Raw genomic sequence first — 20,896 nt, 5'->3', positions numbered from 1 at the left:
ACTGTTACTTGCATGTGTAAACGCTAGGTAACCTAGCGTTTACACATGCAAGTAACAGTTCGAAAAACACAATACATACATACTTTTGCACTAACACAATCACACATGCAGCCACTTGCAGCTCACTGCCTACTGAATTTAGGTGGACAGTGATTTTCGACACTTTCATACAAGTGATGACAAATAGAGTTGCCAATAAATAGCTTTTAAAAAATTTATCAGAAGGTGGTAAAATAATAATTATATTTTTAACTTATTTTATGTATTTTTGTAAAAGAAAATAGTACAAATGACCAATAATGCTTATCGTTTTCGTAAAAATAGCAATTTCATTAGTTTTAATAAATAAAATTGTTACTAATATCTATAAAAATTGTTAACCTAACATTTTCCCCAGAAATTTTTATATTTGAATATCATGGTAACACTTTATTGTTATGAATAAAAATAATAAAATTTGGTTTCAAGCCGCAAATGGACTTAAAAATAACAAATGCTGATATATAAAAGGTTTATATATCGAATTAGCTGTAATATTCTTATATTTGTGGCATTTTGAAGACATCATTCTCCTTCGCTAACATTTACAAAATGAACTTTTACTTGCATGTGTAAACGCTCAAGCAACTTGTAGACATTTCGATGTATTTTCGACATTTTCGATAATAATACGTATTATCAACTTTCATCAATCTACTTGCATGTGTAAACGCAGCGTAATAGAGAAGTAACAAAGTAATAAATGTAGATCTGATAATTTTTTATCTTGTCAACCATTTTGACGTTTATCATGATAAAAATTTATCAGGTATAGACAGGGGGTGATAATTTTTTATCTACAACCATTTGGACATTTATCATAATCAAAATTTAGGACAGGGGGTAATGGATTTGCCCCAATGTTTTCCTATACACAACTAGTTTTATAGTACATAATAATGACAAAACCTGTCCACACTAGACTAATTCATGTGCGGTCATGAAATTGTTCGCTGTGTGAACAACTAGATATTTTCTCAAGACGGGGGCTTAATAACTTTACGCCGCCAAACTAGATCGACATAGTCTAATTTTCTGTGGGAACGTAGAATTAGAAACAGCAGGCTGATTTATTTTCAAGTGCTTTTGGGATAAATAGCTTTTGCTTATACTGCAAACTCGTTTTAATCTAAAAGGATTTATTGTGAAAGCCTTATAAATTAAAACTGCACCTTGCGCGTTTTAAATAATAGCTCTATTCGAACATTGCATTAATTTTGCGGCACATGCTTCAATCGATAGAAAATATAAAAAATGTGGCTATTTTTTAGTCATATCATCTGGCAGCATTACATATGAAAATGCAACTCTGATAATGTTCTACCGTTTCATGTTCATTTATTCCACGCCACGAATATATACGACCTCCGCCATTTTTCTCATTCTCGTTTAATATCGCAAGCGAAGAACATCGTCTCTTTGACAAAGAAAAAAATAAGTAGAACATTTTCAAGTGAATAATAAATTAAAGTGAATAATAAATAAAAATATCTGGAAAAATGACCAACCAAAACGATAATAACAACCAAAATGATAACAACGATAATGGCAACGATAGTTATGATGATGTAAGTAGAGAAAGGTCATTATTTTTCCAGAAAGTTCCAAATGACTTTCACATAAAAAATCCGCCATTTTGCAAATGGTGGCATAAAAAAATCGATAATATACATACACATTTTTTCATATTCATTTTGTAAATGTAATTTTTTATTTTTTAAATATTTACAGGAGCCAATTACGGAGCCAGAGCATATGCGTAAACTATTTATTGGTGGTTTAGATTATCGTACCACCGATGAAGGTTTGAAGTCTCATTTTGAAAAATGGGGTCGCATCGTAGATGTTGTTGTAATGAAAGATCCACGCACCAAACGTTCACGTGGTTTCGGTTTTATAACTTATTCCAAATCATGTATGATTGATGATGCCCAAAGTGCGCGTCCCCATAAAATCGATGGCCGTGTTGTAGAGCCCAAACGTGCTGTACCACGTCAAGACATTGACAACCCAAATGCTGGTGCCACTGTAAAGAAATTATTCGTGGGTGCACTCAAGGATGAGCATGATCAGAAATGTTTGCGTGAATACTTTGAGAAATTTGGCAATATTGTTGAAATCAATATTGTCATAGACAAAGAAACTGGCAAAAAACGTGGCTTTGCCTTCGTTGAATTCGATGACTACGATCCCGTCGACAAGATTGTGTGTAAGTAAACAAAATTAATGGTTGAAAAGTTATGTTTATAAAGTAAAATGTTGCAGTTATAGATTGAAAATTATAAAATTTTGAGGTTATATATTTTTTGATGACCTACATATTTTTTTTGTATCATGTACATACTTTAGTTTCAAAAATCTTTCGTAAATTTCGATGAAACTGAATAAAAATGCATAATGCATCAGTTTTTATGTTGCTAGTTTGTACAGTCCCAGCTCCGCATAAATATGTTCAATAATTTCATGCGGCGTTCTTTCGACTGTTAGATGAATTATATGTCAATGATAATATCTTGGTTAATTTTTCTTTTTATAGAAAATTGATGAAAATGTCACTGATACAAGTTAAAATAAAGTATACAACATAGTATTTTAAAGAACACAGTTCCCTGACACAAATTGCCAAATTTCTAAATAATTTGGTCAGTTCTTTATATAAAAACTGTGAGAATAATGAAAGCGTCGGCTAAGCTATGTTATGCGAATCTAAAAAAACATATTCGTGGTAACACGCAGCCTCGTTACAAATACAATTAAGTTATACATAATTTTTTACTCCCTTTTAGATAGATATTTTAAGTAGGAGTTTTTAAAACTATGAAACAATATATCCAATATTAAATATACAGTCCCAGCTCCGCATAAATGTGTTTAATAATTTCATGCGGCGTTCTTTCGACTGTTAAACGAATTTTCTGTCGATGATAATATCTTGGTTAGTTTTTCTTTCTATATAGAAAATTGATGAAAATGTCATTGATACATACCCAGCAAACACACATATTAAATGATATCAACTGTAATTTCAATCCTTATCAAATTTTGAAGAATATTTGGCAAAAACCCATCCGAAACTATCAATTCATTCACAATCGTTTTATCAAGTCACATCATTACATTAAAATCATTCTTAATTTGATATCAAACTAAAGTGATTGCTGGATAATCTACCTGTTCGCAGAATAAACAAACAAGTTTCACATTTCACACAGTTCCCTGACACAAATTGACAAATTTATCAATAATTTGGTTAGTTCTTTATTATAAAAACTGTAAGATTAATTAAAGCGTCGGCTAAGCTATGTTATGCGAATCTAAAAAAACATATTCGTGGTAACACGCAGCCTCGTTACAAATTTCATTTCATCCATTTAGACTCATTTTATTTTTAAACTACATATAATATTGTTTGATAAATAATACTCTACTCATTTTTATGCAGTACTCATTTGATACTTTATTTTGATATCGAAATATATTTTTGATACCATCCCTGGGTACATAATCTGTATAATAAACCGAACTTGCTCCTCAAGACACCAGGAATATCTCAAATACGATATGTACAGTCCCAGCTCCGCGTAAATGTGTTCAATAATTTCATGCGGCGTTCTTTCGACTGTTAAAGGAATTAGCTGTCAATGATAATATCTTGGTTAGTTTTTCAAAGGAAAATTGATGAAAATGTCATTGATACATAGTCTATATATAGAATCTATTAACAAGTATCCAATTCCACACAGTTCCCTGACACAAATTGACAAATTTATCAATAATTTGGTTAGTTATTTTATTATAAAAACTGTAAGATTAATTAAAGCGTCGGCTAAGCTATGTTATGCGAATCTTAAAATTATATTCGTGGTAACACGCAGCCTCGTTACAAACTGAATTTTATTTAAATTTATTATTTTTAAGTTAGACTTCTGAATTTGAAGAAATGAAAACAATTATTTATTTTGAATTTGTATTTATTTTTATTTTTAGTGGAAAAAACCCACACCATTAAAGGAAAAACTTTGGATGTAAAGAAAGCTTTGCCTAAACACAGCGGTGGTGGTGGCGGCAGCGGAAGCGGCGGTAATAATGCCGGTCCCGGAGGAAACCGTGGCGGTAATATGGGCCGTGGTGGTAATATGGGCGGTCGTGGTAATATGGGCGGTAGTAATATGGGCGGCGGCGGTGGTTGGGGTGGTAACCGCGGTAATAATGATAATTGGGGCGGTAACTTCGGCGGTGGCAGCGGCGGTGGTGGCTTTAATAACGGAGGTGGTTTCAATAACGGTGGCGGAAGTGGTGGTGGTGGTTGGGGCGGTAATAATATGGGCCCTTGGGATAATGGCAACAGCGGTGGCGGTAATTGGGGTAACAATGGCGGCGGTAGCTTTGGCGGTCCAGGCAACAGCGGCCCCGGTAACAGCGGTAATTGGGGTAACAATGACTTCGGCTCTGGTTATCAACAAAGTTATGGTGGTGGCCCACAACGTGGTGGAGGTAGTGGTGGTGGCAGCTTTGGTGCCAGTAATCGCATGCAACCTTATGGCAACAGTGGAAACTTTGGCAAAGGTAAGCTAACATTTTAGTTTGTATTATATTTCTAGAAAAATATTATAGTGAAGAAAACAAACCCTTAAAGTTTCAAGTTTTCAACCCCAATGAACGGTTTTCAATCCATTTACACAGTCCCAGCTCCGGATAAAATTCTTAATGGTTATATCCGGCGTTTCATGGCTGTAAGATAAAATTTGTGCACATATTATATCTGTGTTGATTTGTTTCTTTAAAATAACTAATTGATGAAAACGTATTTGCCACAAAATATCTTCAAAAAAAATACAATTTTCAAAATTATGTTTTGTGTTGATATAAACAAATCATTACAAACTTATTTAAATTTATTTTAGGCAATCAGGGTAATTTCGGTAACAGTGGTGGAGGTTTCAATAATGGACCCATGGGAGCCACTGGTGGTGGCAACAACAGAAGATACTAAGGTAAGTTTTCTAAAAGAAATTGTGTTAAATTAAATTAATTTTATTTAATTTGTTCGAAATGTTGATTTTGTTAGTAATGACTGAAAGAGCCGTAGTATTCTTATTTTTTTAATTTTTAAAGTAATTCTTATTTCTTTAAATTAAAAACAACAACAATATTTTTAGCAAAGTTAACAAACATACATATCAAAAATATCAAGTTCAGTAGCAACATGCTGAAATTAGAATATCAAATGTTATTTATTTATAGATTTCTTCAGTTTTCATTCGTTTATTTAACATTTTTGATAGAACATTTGTACAAAACTCTATTAACACAATTTTTTCTTTAGCAAACATTTTTAGAATAATGTTTTTTTTTTAACAAATCTATTTAAAGCATTTACTTTACAACAATATTTATTTGTTTTTATTCTTATAAAATTTTTATAGGTGGTTAAAGGTTTGTGTGCCAGGTCCAAAATAATATGCATATAAATTAAAAGATTACATTCAAACTCAATTCAAGTCAAAAAAAAAACCAAGCAAAACAGAACAATTTACAGTTTACCTACCTATCTACCAAGTTTTTAAACAGAAACAGAGAAAACAGTTACACTGAGAATAGTCAAACAAAAGATCGTCCTTCTCAATTTTCTTCCCTCCAAGTACAATTTACATAAAATATTTACTATTCAAATATAAAGTATTACAACCCCCCGAAGAGTCAGTGCAGTGTATGAAGTGAGTTAAAGAAGAAGAGAGAGGAGATTGACAGTTTTGTAAAAGTTATAAAAAAAATTAAATAAACAGCAGATCAGTAAACTTTTAAAGAGAAGAGAGACACAGGCGATGATGTTAAATTAAAATTGAGGACAATGAAGAAGCAGTTGAAAGTGTTGTATCAGAAACACGAAAGGAGAAATGTGAAGAAGGAGGAGCACATATACGTATGAAAGGAACTGGAGTTATAAGATATTTTTTAATTTACAGAACATAAAACCCCCACCCAAATAATAAGGTTTTAAATTTAGAAATGTTAAAACAAACTGTAGACCAGTTCAAATTGTATAAGCAAAAAACAAAATTATAGTATAGTATTGTAAGTTCTTCTATTTTGTGCCCAGGTGTGTGTCCTACAATAAGACATTTTTTTTTTTTAACATTATCACTCATAAATGTATTTTAACAACTAAGAAAGTAAAAAAAGAGTTCTGAAAAAGGCAATGAAACAAAGAAATACATTAAACCTAAATTAGTTCATAGTACAGTAGTCATTATATTTATACATTTATTAAAAAAACAAAACATTTCTAGTATTTTGTCGTTTCATAATGAATTCATAAAAAAAGAAAACAGCAAAACCTATTTGCACGTATGTATTTACGTGTGTTCCAAATAAGATTTTCTCTAACGTTTCCTGTGTCAGTAGTTTTTAAGAATCCTAATTGTGTATAGAGTTTAAGTTTAGTTTAAAACAATTATGTGTGTGGCAATTATATTTTTTATATCTCCATTTTATTTTTATTGATTACAAGGAGAAAAACAGCAGCAGGCTACAGTTTAAATATTGTATGTAGAAAGCTAAAGATCTAGAAGATGTAGAAAAAGAAGAAAACTAAATCTGGATAAAATATTGTAAATAATCTGCTGTTGTTAACAATTTTTGTAACTTTATAATTTGTTCTTATTTTATGCAACACCATAACCAAGATCTTTATTATTTCTAAGTTTTCCTAAAAATTGATCATCATTTTACTTCAATTGAACAAAATACTAAAATAGAAATAGATTTTAAAATTTGTAAGAAAAGAAACAAACAAACAAATATATATTATGATGATAAACATAAACAAACATATTGTAAAAAACAAAAGAAAAAACTAGATTATTTTGAGTAGTTTTGTTATTGTTGTGTTATTCTTTGTATTTCTCCATTTATAGATAGAAAGACAGAAAGCTGAGCTCAGCTCGCTGCCCAAGGATTTTAGCAAAGAAGGAGTGAGACAAAATCCTCTCAGTAAACTAGATGGAGTTTATGAAAGAGAGTGTATGTAATATTATTTATACTCGTCTAGATTGTATTATATCTTCAATAATTTTGAGTGTAAATCATATTTATTTTGGAATCGGTTTCTCCATTGAGTTCTAGGTTGAAATCTGAATTGAAGTTTTTTTTTTAATTCCTTTTCGATTTCTATACATTTTTTACTTTTTACGTTGTCATATTTTTTTTATGCGTGCTTTTGAAGAATTGTTTTCTTTTTATCTCTATCTACTATGTATTCTTTTGTATTTATTTTTTAAAGTAATTTTATCCTTTATTTTGGGTTTCAAGTATTTTGATGGCTGTGTGTTTGTGAGAATTAAAACACATTGAAAATTGTCACATTGTTCTTCGTCCCCTTCGCCGCGTTCTTCAAGAGAATGAAAGAAAGGTCAAGACTAATGAAGTAATTTTGGACCTATGGTTGTGCGTTAAAGAATGGTTCATTCATGCAAAACAATTTCATTTTAGAGGTAAGTGGAAATTGTATTTATTTTTCCTTCTAAAAAACAACAACAGTTCCGTCTGGAATGATGAAGATTGCATTAGCCATTGGAAGATTGATTGGTTTGGTTGGATTTGGTATATTAACTATATATATATTTTTTAACATACATATTTATATTTACAACTATTTAGAAAAGATTTAAATAAAGATTTTTTTTAAATAAAATTTTACAAATTATGTGTTTTTTTTGAAATGCAATTAATAAATTGTTAGTGTATAGTAAAACGAGTATTTTTCTTCGAGTTTGGACCAAGTTTTACTACCCAAAGGTGAATCCATCATGTTTTAATTGGTTGGTTATTTAATATTTATTTAAATGAACTACTACAAATGAAAAAAATTATAAACTAGAATTATGGATCCACACTGGAATACACGATTGATCGTATCATAAGAGAAAATGCCAAGTTGTACACAATTTTTCAATACAACATTTGATTCTTTTTTTTAATAGATCCCCCGACCGAATATTTGGTTTCGGATTAAGCCAAAAATCCGCCTAATATTATTGACGGAATACCGAAACTTTTATAAAGGAAAAACTAAGTTAACGGATATTTGTTTAAGGAGAAACAAGTTTTGAAACTTAAAGGAAAAGCAAAGTTAACGGATATTTCTTTTAAGGGGAAACAAGTTTAATGCTGGGGCGTTATTATGTAATTCGAATCGAAACACTTTCGAAATACAATTGGTCAATTCACAAGGTCTCTTATCATGTCATAATGTCCTAATATTTCACAATGTTTTTTTATTGTTTTTCAAGCAAAAAATGTGCTAAAATAATAATACTCTGTATGCTATGTTTATTGTCAGTCAGCAGGGACCTGCGCCGAATGTCTAAGAGTCGGTTAAGCCGATCCGCCGAGTCGTGATATATTAGGACATTATGACAATATGACTGATAAGAGACCTTGTGAATTGTCCAAATGTATAAAGCATACAAATTCGAACGAATTTCATTTCGGAAGGAGTTACATAATAAACCCCTGCTGGGGGCTTACTCCCTAATTCGATTCGAAAGGAAATCTTTTTGAATTACAATGTATTTAGCACACATTTTCGAAGATTTTCGTTTTCGGATTGAGTTACGCAGTAATCCCCTGGGTATAAACGATACGATTTTCTTACTAATCGTAATATTAGTTTATGTACGGTTGTGTGATAAACGTTTACTACAAATCGTACTATTTCATTTGAAAAAAATATCGGACATATATGAATAAGCTATTGAAGAAATGAATTTCGTAGTAGGGCAGCAAGAGCCACGTTACTAACCTTTAACTTATGAGGTGGTGGTAAATTTAACACCCTCTTTTCATTTTTTTTAAAGTTTTAACAAAAAGGCTTGCGAAATAAAGTGCCTGGATTTTTGTTTCAAATAACATTTTGCTTTCTTTTTTTAATTTTTTTAAATTAAAATTGTATCTTTTTATGAAAAGCAAATATTACCGAAAAAATGTTTTTTAAAGTAAAATTTTTTGCAAAAATTATAAGGTGTAAAATTTACACCACATCTGTGACTATCAGGTATGTTCTGTAATCCACATGATTTCAAATCACATACCGTTTTAATTCAAAAATGTTCACGTCATAAGTTAAAGGCTAATTATCGTCTTTATCGAACCTCCGCCTTCAAAATACAGTGAGACCTCGATTATCTGTGATTCGATTAAGCGGCAACATCAATTATCCGGGAATGAAAAATAAAATATTTTTGGATCGATTTAAATTAGTTTGCATCGATTAACCGTAATTACTTACCTCTATTATCCGGGATTATAAGCATACATTTTTTCGATTATTTTTGAACAATCAAACACAATGTGGATAAAACGAAAAAAGGGAATAACCTCGATTGCATACGATGAAGCGAAAAAATTTTCATATGTACACGTTTAATTTAGAAATTTGAGAAGCGGATTGTTAGTGTTAGACATTATAAAAAATAATGTGATGCTGTTATTGGCTCTCGAAACCGAATAATTTTAAAGACTGCTGAAGAACCAAAAGTAGATTTTGCAGTTTATGAATGGTTCCGGAAGGAACGATTAAAAGGAACTCCAATTTCTGGATTAACAGTGAAGGAAAAGGCTAAAATATTCCACTCAAAATTAAACAAAAAAGTGACAGGTTTTCACAAACTGCAGGAGAAAAATCTTCAGCTGATTATATAGCTACCACAATTTTTGTGGAAAAATTAAATGTATCAGAAGTGAGAGAGCATTTTAAGAAAATCGGTCTAATAGATGATAGTAAAATCACTCTGCTATTGGACAACTGTCCAGCACATCCTGAGGTGCAGGATTTCAATGCTGAAAACGTTATTCCGTCAAATTGGATGTCTTTCATCAAACCGATGGATCATGGTGCAATATGGAGCTTTAAATGTAATTATCAAATAACTATCAGCCCAATTATGAATAAAAATTCCGCGTGAGTTTTTTCCCTTTTCTCATTTTTCCTATTCAAATTCAATGGGAAAAAACTCCCGGGGAACAAACTCCAGCGGAATTTTTTATTCATGATTGGGCTGTATATGTATTAAAAAACTACTCAAAATTGATACTCAATTAACCGGGAAAATTGATTATCCAGAATGCTTCCGGTCCCGACCATTACGGATAATCGAGGTCTCACTGTATCAAAAATGTTTGATTTTCAAACTTTGTTAGTACGACAGTATGGGCCTTTTCGGAAATGCATCACTGCGCTGCATCTGATGCGCAGTACATTCTAAAATGCAAAAGTTGCCAACACTGTAAATGTCATGAGTTCTAAAAAGCAACAGTGAAACATATGATGCGCAAAAACCCATCAAACAAGCTTCACAAAAATGGCTGATGCATTGTCTGCGCATCAGCATCAGCTGATTTGCATGAGCATCGCAAACTAATCACAGATGCGCATCAAATGCAGCGCAGTGATGCATTTCCGAAAAGGCCCTATGTTACATATTACTAATTTAATACTTGTTCGCTTTATCATAATATACACATCTGCTCAAAATAATAGATACACCTAATTGGAAAAAATTTAAATGGCGGTAACATTGAAAATTTCCTCGCAAGCGTTAAGAATACATCATATTATTAAAATTTCTATCTGGCAATGTCATGTCAGTCAAAAATCTGGCAACTATTTGCATTCATGTTGATTTTTAAAAACGAATTTATTTGAATTACAAAAAATTATTTGCTCATAAAAATAGATACACATCAGTAATTTGTAATTTGTTTATATACAATTTTTTTTTTGTGCAATTTTTTGTTCCTATTTACGTGAAACAGTAAGTATAATTTAAATTTTAGCAACAATTTTATAAAAAATAGGACTCTTTTGAAGAAAATGGGACGAAATCATCATTGTACCGAAGATGAGAAAAAAATTGTTCAAACGATGAGAAATCAAGGAAAATTATTACGGGAAATAGCAAAGAGCATAGGAAGATCTTTACATTTTGTCCAAAATGCTTTATCTAAAAAACAAAAAAGAGAAACTCGCGGTAGACCAAAGAAAACCAGTCCAGAAACAGATAGGCGGATCGTCCTTATGGTTAAAAAAGACCCTTTCATATCATCGAAAGCTATTTCTGCGGAGCTATGTAACGAAATCAGTCCACAAACAGTTCGTCGTCGTCTTTTACAAGCTAAATTGCCGGGAAGAATTGCCAGAAAAGTGCCACTAATGCGCCAAAAAAATATCAAGACAAGATTAGAATTTGCTAAAGAGCACTTACAATGGTCCGGGTGTGAAGGCGAAAAAAAATGGAGTATGCCCAGAAGAGTGGAGAAAGTTTTACAAAACAAAGGTGGATATACTGGATACTAGCTTTACTTTAATAATAAACTAATTTTTTTAAGATACAATTTATTAGCTTTTGTTTAATAAGAATTTTTAAAAATGTATCTATTATTATGAGCACCAAATTTTTCGAAATTTAAGAAATTTAATTTACTTTATAATATTTATTATTAATTATGAAATATTTTGTTTTTGTTTTTTACTCTCCTTTTAACTATAAATAAAAATCGACTGAATTTTTTTTATAATTTTACAATATACCATTATTTTTTTTCGTTTTTAAAAAATAAATTTTGGTGTATCTATTATTTTGAGCAGATGTGTATATACCTAGCATTAAATATAATTGATAGAATACAAATTGTTAAAACGGGTTCATAAAAAAAGTTAAGAGTTCAAATAAAAAAACATGTTTAATGGTCTGAAAAACGGTTTCGGCCGGATAAATAATCAAGCGTTAAATTTATGCCATTTTAAATAAGTGTTATAAAAATAAATTATAAATAAGTCATCCTGATTATTATTTTTACTTTTCGGTTTCCATGTTCTCTTATAAATCTTGGTAAACAAACATAGTTTTACCCAAAGTATAACGTTTTACCACTAAAATTAAAGTTTATCCATTAATTTCGGCTGCTATTGTAAATAATTTTCTAATCCTTTTTATATGTGTTTTGGTTCGCTGCATTCTAGATAGTCTTAGATAGTATTGAAACCTTACTGTTATTTGATTCGGATTTCGACCTTAACTTCAGTACCTTAGTGTGTATTTTCATTACGAGAGGGCGATGTTCATTCATCATTGCTCAATATTGGTGGAAAGTTTTACTAATCTCAGACACTTCTTCCAAAGACTAAAACCTGCGTAAATTTAAAATTCATAATAAGTGTAGCATACGGCAGGGATGTTTATAAAAACATTAGGTCACAGTGTGACATGATAAGATAAAAATCAAAAATGCAAAAATATTTTATATTTCTGATGTGAGCTGAAAACCAGGGTAAAACTTTTTTACTAAACAGACATAGAATCAAATTTTATGAGACTAACCCCCATTTTCTCAATATATGGTTATCGTTTTTCGTAACGATAAACCTCCAATTAACATTTTTTTTGTATGAGAACTGTCAGTTATCGTCATGATAAAAAATAACCAAAGATTGAGAAAATGGGGGTTAAAATAAAATTAAGAAAAAAATATGTAATAAAACCTTCCTATTCTGTAAGCCGCTTTCGAGTAATGTTTTCGTTTTTAAAACGAATTTTGATTTTCTGTAAATCGAATTCCTTTGATTGACTCCAATTACTTTTGAGTAAAAAATATGTGGCAATGTAAAAAATCATGCGATTTTAGGAATATCGATTTGCCAGTAGATTTACAGAAATTCTTAAGAAATTATACATTTACAAAAGCAAACCCGCCCGAAACCGAACTTAATATTCGCCAAAAAACATTATTCGGCTTAATTCGAAACTATTTAAATGTTACTATTAATTTCCCAAAAAATAATTATTTTAATTTTAAAGACTATTTATATGTAGGTGGCCTGCAGCACCCATTTTATATTGGGGACCTCATTAATCTACACAAATTTTGTCCGAATATTCGGACTTATCCGAATATTCGGATAAGTACTCTAGTATTTTTATTACCAGATTCTTAAAAGCTCCGGCAAATTTATTGCATATAGAAAATTATAAAATAATTTTTTTATAAAACTAATAATTTCGCTTTACTTGACCCGTTTGAAATAGAACATTTAATATATTTAAAAATTCTCGATAGTTAAACTCCAAATGTATGCCACGTTGCACGCCAAAACATTTAAAAATCACCTCAAATTCGCGACTGCTAATCATGTGGTGCATATCACGCATCGTCAAAGCCCGCATCAATTGATTCTTATGTATGGTGCCACAATTCTCACGATCGAAATCCTTGAATACTGAACTTAGATTTGAGATCTCATCTGGCTGGCGAGCCAATTTCATTAAGGCCTGCGAGCAAATGGTACGTTCCTCAAAATTCATGAAGCACTCCACACAGTCTAGATTGGCCAAATGTATGAGGGGAACGGCAGTGACCTCATTGTCACCCGATTGAGTTTCAAGCTGTATAAAGATTTCATCTAAAGAACGACAAAAATCACGATATAGGACACAACAAGCACGTTTGGGCGAACGAAAACTGGTGGAGAAGGAGATTTGATTAAACAAATTTAAATTTAATTAAAAAACTCACATTTTACACAATGTATCGATTTCCTCTAACGACAATTTGATATTGGCATTATCAATACCGCGGCGAAAATCTACTTCCAGTATTTCTCCTTCCCTATGGCGATCGTAGTCTTGCAGGAAGTCAATGACTGGTATACTCTTCGTTACCGCTTGACGTTTAGCATTGGTCAAAAGTTTTATAATATCTTCTTCACTGTTCACATCGACTTTAGGACTACCTTTGAATGTGAGACAGTCGCCTTGTATAGCATTAACTGCTGTTAACTTTGGTATAGAATATTCAGCCGGATCAGCATCTTCCAGAAATTTGGTGTAATTAAAACCCAATTCATTGCCATAACGATCGATCAGGGCATTTAGCTCGTCACTCGATAACAATATACCGTTTGTGACAAAGATTTGATTGGCAATTTTGCAGCGCACATGACCGCTATTAAGTCTGTGGAATATAAAATTAATATAATTGTAGTGTTTTTATATCCGCAGTTCTGGAGTTGGAGATGTTTCCAAATTTATTCTTCATTCTCAGATACCGTTTTTGAATTAAAATGTTTATGGTTTTTTTTTTTGCTAAATATTTATATATGAATATAGTCCCTTGATATGACGAACGATTCCAAAGAATTAATTCTTATTTCAATTTTCAAAATCTAGTTAAATTTAATATCTTATTAATATAAGGTAATGTACCTTAAAGAATTCATTACGAATTAGTTCATAGAGCTAATAATTCCTTAGTACTTAAGCAATGGAATGAAATCGAATTCATTTCTTTGAGGATTAATTTTTTATAGAATTAATTTCTTACTGATTCAAATTGATTTAATTTGTCTTCAATTGGATTAGATTTGATTTCAATGAATTTTATTATGAATTCAATTAACAACGAATAATTCTGAGTTAAAATTATACTGAATTAAGCTTAAATTCAATGAATTAATTCGAAGCTCTGTATATGTTATTCAGTCCTATATAATTTAGCTTGTTAAATGTTTGCAACATACTTATCGTAACTCCTAAAGAATGGATGCATATATAAACGTCTATTACGTATACGAATTTGAATTTTTCGAAGCGCTTCCTCGCAAAACTCCCGTGCTGTAGGCGTAGCTTGTTGCCAATCCAAAGAACCTGTACGAGGCATATCTTGAATATATGCTGGAGGTGATGCGACGTTTAGCAAAGGACTCTTTTCCAAATATTTAACAGTGAATACTAGATCGAATATAAAAAAATAAATACAAGTTTTTAGCGTAATAAGAACTTTTCTACCTCTATCCATTTCATCTTCAAAGCTACGCCACTTTATACGATTTGTATCCACCGGATCCAAATAACGTTCATACAATATACGAAATTCCCGTTGAGTCAAATACTTGCCCACACCCATATTGTGTAGAGCTCGTTCAAATTGATTTATTGTCACGGTACCGGTATGTAACAGGTCAAATCCCTCAAGGAATTCATGTATACGAATGCGTTTTGCATGCACTTGCTTCTGTATACAAAATATAATGTCACAAATATTTTTATTTTCATTAGAATGATTACAAATGTCCTTGAAAATTCCTAAAGCCATTTTGGTTCCATCTATAGGTGGGAGCTTGGGTAGTTCTAAATCAACTAATTTTCCGGGAAAATTATTAATGATTTGCTAGTTTTGTGTTCGGTAACAAAATAACGATGTTAATGGATTTTTAAAGGATTTATTGTGAATCGAATAAATATTTACCATGGCATTATCGGTTAATTTGTTTTCCTTTAAATAGTTCAAAATATTTTGTATATGAGTTACAAATGCCACATAATTGACCATATAAGAATTCTTCATATAGCGTTTTAATAACAATAAGAAATCATTATCGGATAGAGGAATTTTCATAAAGTGTAACACACGAGAAAAGTGGGACACTGTAACTGTGCCCTCATTTTGAGAGATCTGAAAATATACATAAATAATAGCTGTCATAGAGTCGAATAAATAAAAGTCCAATTGCATATTACCAATTCATAGTCCTGAAAATATGGCAGCAATGGTAAATTCAAAACCTGAGCGATTTTAATTAATATTAAACACAATTGGCGACGATCTTCCGGCCGTGCTATTATGTTAACATGTAAGGGGTCATTGCATTCTAAGCCCGTAGCCAAATCTTTTTCGACTTTCTTTTCATCATCTACATAGAAAAACTTGTTCAAAAAGTGTACAAATTCCTATATATGGAATAAACTTACTTTCAGCGCATACAACTTTACAAAATTCTCTATACACAACACGTCCATCTCGTAAGCGAAAATAGTCGGTAACTTCACGCAATTCAAAATCAGATAAACCAATTATGTTTTTATATTTTCCCAATACACCACTAAAAATAGATTCTTTGCAGATATTTTATTATTATCTAAATAGGCAATTTTCAGATAAAATCCACTTACCCGATATTAAACCTTTGCCAGCTGGATCATGTTCACAAAAGTCGGCGCATATATTGAAACCATACCGAAAGATGGCATCTTGAATTTTGCGACATGCTTTCCAAATTTCATTTAAATTTATGTCTTGCTGGAAATAGGAATTGGGAGGTAGTTTTTTGAACTAAATAGTTTGTCTTGAAAGCAATTTATTAAGGGTATGTTTAGTACGTTTAATGTCAATTTATAGCGCAAATTGAAACAATTTGAACTAATGTTTTTTTAGTTTTTATTTCGAATATCCTTTGACCAGATTTAAACATTTTATTATGGGCTAATAATCTAGTTGAATCAGAAGACAACTAATTTTTTTTGAACTCACTCTTTTATCGTCGTCCATAAATGCTATTTTTGTGGAACTAAACTTTTTTATAACAATTTTTGATATTATCGAAATGTGTATTAAAATATAATTTTCCGCAATTGACAAAAATGTATTTTCCAAATGAAGTTTATTTTTTAAGAATGTCTGATAAAATATAATAATTTAAGTAAGAAAGGGTGGTCCAACAAGTACAAACATTTTGTAAATTGTACAACACTCAATTCAAAATTTAATATATTATGGTTTAATTAGCATAAACATAAACTAAAAATATTACTTTCCTTTATTGACTATATTGTAGCCGGCATTGAGCTTAATAACTTTGCTGAATATCACTGTGCGATATTCGGAAATTTCGGATGGTCAAAATACATGAAAAAGCAAAAAAAATAAAAAATTCCCCTATACAATAATTACTAACTTCAAAAAAAAAAAATACAATTTCCCCAATACAATACATACTAACTTCAAATCGATATACATACATATCTCGATTCCTAGATCAAACCCAGCAAAACGCCGGGACTATATAACTTTTTTGACCGATCGATTTGAGCTGTCGCACAGTATAATTATCGTAAAGATTTTCAGCTGGAAAAAGCTGTACCAACCTGATATACTCGTACTAACAAGTCCGAGACTTGCCAGTACAAGCAAGTGTGTACCCCTCTTCTTCTTGCCTCTCTCTCCAATAAACTCTAGACTTGCGCAAGAAAACTTGCTTTTACACAAGTCTTTTTAATACTCTTTTGTTTTCTCATTTTCACTATGACGTCTATTAGGTTTTGACATACAAAATTGAACACAGACTTGCTGTGTTTAATCAGTCAAGCATGTTTAAAAGGGAATCGAAGAGACTTGCTTCAAGTAAACTTGCTGTGTGTAAAAGCAGACATTGATTATTTGTATCAGGTATGCTGTCCGAGGAAGCTCAGGAAGCGAGGAATACAAACTATAGAACTATGGGAGATTGGCGTAAAGTGGGCGGATCAGGTATATATTTTCAGCCCATTCTACAATTATAATATTTATTTTTTGTGAAAATTGAGTTGATGCATTAAAAATCAAGGGAGTTATGCCACTTTTTCAATACAAGTTGTATGGGAAGTGGGCGAATACAAATTTCACACAAATGATTCTGAGTGTTTAAAAAAGCTATGTGCCAAAAAACAATGTCGTAGGTCAAAATTTAATTTACACTATGTATGGGAGGTGGGCGGATCATTTTGATTTTTCCATTTCTTTTCTTGATTCAAACAAAAAATGCCTATGTGCCAAGTTTCATTGTCCTTCGACAACTCCTTCTATTTTTAGCCACTCATTCTATGAACCTCAACCACATGAGAGTTGTATTATTTCGACCCTCGAAAAATGTGTTTTGTCCAGCGGACATCGCACTGAATACTCATGCCTAGAACATCAAGAGCTTCTGATTCCTTAATATTTACACCACCCATAAAAACAGATGGAGCAACATGATCTGTTGTGCGTTTGTGGGTTAACATACAACATTGAGTCTTGCGTGCATTAAAATCGACTCGCTCAACCCCATTCAGAGATTGTCACAAGATCTTGGTTGAGCGTATCATTCATATTTTGCTTCATTGCCCCAATCTTCGACAGGCTTGGTCTATAATTGAATGCATATGAATGGCAAATGTTGCTGTCATCTGCAAAAGAGTAGATAGGGTTGAAAGTTTGACGTAGAAGGACGTTTATAAAGATAAGAAATAGAGTAGGAGAAAGGACGGAGCCTTGCGGTACCCCTGAATTGATCTTGAACTCGTTTGATGAAATTCCATCTATAACAACTCGTATAGTGCGATCTCTGAGAAAGCTCGATATAAATCGACAGAAGTTATTACCAACACCAAAAGCAATAAGTTTTGCTAAAAGCGCACCATGCCATACTCTATCAAACGTATTAGAAATATCTAGAGCCACCACTTTACTTTCGCCAAAACGGTGTATGGAACGACACCATTTTTCCGATAGGAAGGCTAGCAAGTCTCCCGTAGAGCGGCCTCTACGAAAGCCATAATGCCGGTCGTTGAGTAAATTGTTGGACTCTAAATATTTCACAAGATGGTAGTTAACCATACTCTCCATAACTTTGGAAAGTGCAGAACAAATTGCTATTGGGCGATAATTTTCAGGGTTGTTAGCCTCTCCCTTTTTAGGAATTGGCGTTACATTAGCAACCTTCCAACATACTGGAAATTTGCCGGGACGGTATAAAGTGCTGAAAAGGTTAGCTAATGGACGAGCTAGCGTCGAAGAACACTGCTTCAAGACCAGTGCTGGTATACCATCAGGCCCAGGAGACTTATTTATGTTGAGATCCGCTAAAACCCTTTTAACTGCGCGAGCGCGAAAGAATATATCCGGCATAATAACTGATACTCTTTCGAGCTTTTCTGAATGCTTCCTCTCTAGATCTGATTGCAATTTTGCACTTCTGATTAAACCAGGATTTTTCCATAGTTTTAATCGAAATTTTCTTAGATGGAATGAAGCTTTTCATCCCCATCATAATTATATTCTCCACCATTTTCGCCGTGGCATTGACACTATTGTCTAAGAAACAAAGTTTCCAATTAAAATGCAGAAAGAACTTGTTGAGCTCAGCCCAACGAGCCTTTTCGTAAATAAAAGTTGAACGTTTTGTAGCTGGTCGTGAAACGATACGAAGTTCAGAGAGCGAAAAGGAGGCGGAAATGGTGCAATGATCTGAATTGCCGAGAGGTGCAAAAACATCTACTTCATACTTGGCAGGGTGTGAAGTTAGAAATAGGTCGAGGGTGTTATTTTGGTGCCCATCAACGCATGAATTATGCGTTGGTTCATTCACTAATTGCGCAAGGTGATTGTGCGCCGCGAATAGTTCAACATATTGGCCTTCTGTAGTTGTATGACTTGAATGGCGAAGCCAAGAGGAGTTGTGAACATTAAAATCACCAGCAACAACAATTTCACTGTTAGGACAACTCTCAAGAATCTTCGATATGGAATCGGAAAGGGCATCGAAGCTAGATATAGTAATATCCCTTCCCGCATTTGGACTTCTATAAAGAAACCCGAAGTGCAAACAGTGTGTCCTGATTTTGAACTTAACCCAGAGACAGTTAAATTCTACATCATACGTACCTAATGATTGCTGGTACTGGTACACGACTTCATTGCGTATGTACATGGCAATGCCCCGATGAAAGTTAAAAAGCAATAAAAAGTGATACCCAGGTATCTGAAAATCCTGTGGATCTGCATTCTCGGATACCTGCGTTTCACATAAGGCGAAAACATCCGGCCGATGGAAACAAACATGGGCCTAAACGGAGAAAAAATTCGATCGTAACCCCCGTATATTGCAGAAGTCAATCCGGAAGCAACCTGTCATTTCAATATTCAGAAAATTCAAATAAAGTGTCTATTTCTATAATAAAAAACTGGTTGCGAAATTGTTTCTAAAGCATACACAACAGACATATTTAAAAATAAATTCTGCATTTCTTTAATGAATCAGATTTTGTTTATAAGTGCACAGAAATTTGTTTTATTTATCAAAAAGGAACAAATTTTTATTAATATTAGTAGTAAAGTCGATGTCACTAAATAAAAAGACAATATTTATGAATTTGTATTCAGTTATTTTGGGTTTTAGCCATTTTCTGAGCTGATGAGTTGGCAACCTTGACCTTAACCAATGTGCACCATCGTCTTCTCTATCTTCAAGACTGTTTATTTTTTATATGAAAGCCATAGACATTTCCAGATAATGTTTTGTTATAACTCAGTGGGCATATTTGGGAATATATTGCTATTTGAATAGATTTCTAAAAATTCTACATAGACCTTTTTGAAGGCTAGATCATTTTATTTAAGATATTCATATTCGTTAATGGGCTTTCATGAACCGTTTCTAATCATTTTCAATAATTGTTCTAGGGCCAAAGGATCATATGTATGTACCGTAGCCCAATAAAGTCTACATACAGGAATTCAAATAAATTTTTTATATTAAAAGCTGTATTTGTAAGTTAAAAGTAATGAAATATATTTGTTAAAAAATAAATTCATGCTAAAAAAAATTAAAATAAAATCACTTAAGTCGGGTTTAGCAACATTTCCTATCAAGTCAAAAATTTCACCTTTATTAGAATTTTTTATTCTGAGTCAAAATAACGATATTTTTTGGGGTATTTATGTTCAAAATATTTTGAAACTTAAAAGAAACGCCCACAAAAAAGTAAACGTGACCTAAAATAAAATTTTCATTATTTTACTGAGAATCAATAACTCTAATAACGGTGAACTTTTGCTAAAATCGACATAAGACGTGTATTATTATATATTTCATTAAAAAAAAACTAAAAAAAAACTTTAAATTAAAGTAACACAATTATTTATCCTGTATGTAGACTTTATTGGGCTACTGTATGTAAGTTTGAAAATGTTTAATGTAAGGTTGTCTACCGATTCAAAACAGTTA

The 20,896-nt window shown here is 31.9% G+C and overlaps 2 protein-coding genes across 3 annotated transcripts; one reads left to right on the top strand and one right to left on the bottom strand.

Moving 5' to 3' along the window:
• The first annotated feature begins 1,445 nt into the window (after positions 1–1,445).
• Positions 1,446–7,741, top strand: LOC135963988 (heterogeneous nuclear ribonucleoprotein A1-like). Of its 2 annotated transcripts, none has more exons than XM_065516023.1 (5): positions 1,446–1,607; positions 1,771–2,248; positions 4,027–4,605; positions 4,944–5,033; positions 7,351–7,741. In XM_065516023.1, exons 1-4 carry the CDS (start codon positions 1,539–1,541, stop codon positions 5,030–5,032), a joined length of 1,215 nt encoding a protein of 404 aa, XP_065372095.1. In that variant the 5' UTR covers positions 1,446–1,538; the 3' UTR covers position 5,033; positions 7,351–7,741. The 2 variants fall into 2 exon arrangements, with proteins under 2 accessions (XP_065372095.1, XP_065372094.1); XM_065516022.1 differs by lacking the exon at positions 7,351–7,741 and adding an exon at positions 5,466–6,869 and having other exon boundaries at positions 1,448–1,607.
• Positions 7,742–13,018: 5,277 nt separating this feature from the next.
• Positions 13,019–16,537, bottom strand: LOC135958520 (uncharacterized). Its single transcript, XM_065509424.1, has 9 exons — positions 16,405–16,537; positions 16,047–16,173; positions 15,846–15,989; positions 15,615–15,787; positions 15,343–15,549; positions 14,883–15,264; positions 14,615–14,825; positions 13,612–14,049; positions 13,019–13,557 (listed from the first exon to the last, which is right to left on the bottom strand). The coding sequence occupies exons 1-9, from the start codon at positions 16,420–16,422 to the stop codon at positions 13,089–13,091; spliced, it is 2,169 nt and encodes a 722-aa protein (XP_065365496.1). The 5' UTR covers positions 16,423–16,537; the 3' UTR covers positions 13,019–13,088.
• Between the last annotated feature and the right edge of the window lie 4,359 nt (positions 16,538–20,896).

Source organism: Calliphora vicina, chromosome 1 (genome assembly GCF_958450345.1).
Source record: "Calliphora vicina chromosome 1, idCalVici1.1, whole genome shotgun sequence".
NCBI classification, from domain to species: Eukaryota; Metazoa; Arthropoda; class Insecta; order Diptera; family Calliphoridae; genus Calliphora; species Calliphora vicina.
The sequence above is the reverse complement of the archived record's forward strand: the minus strand, read 5'-3'. Positions and strand labels throughout refer to the sequence as shown.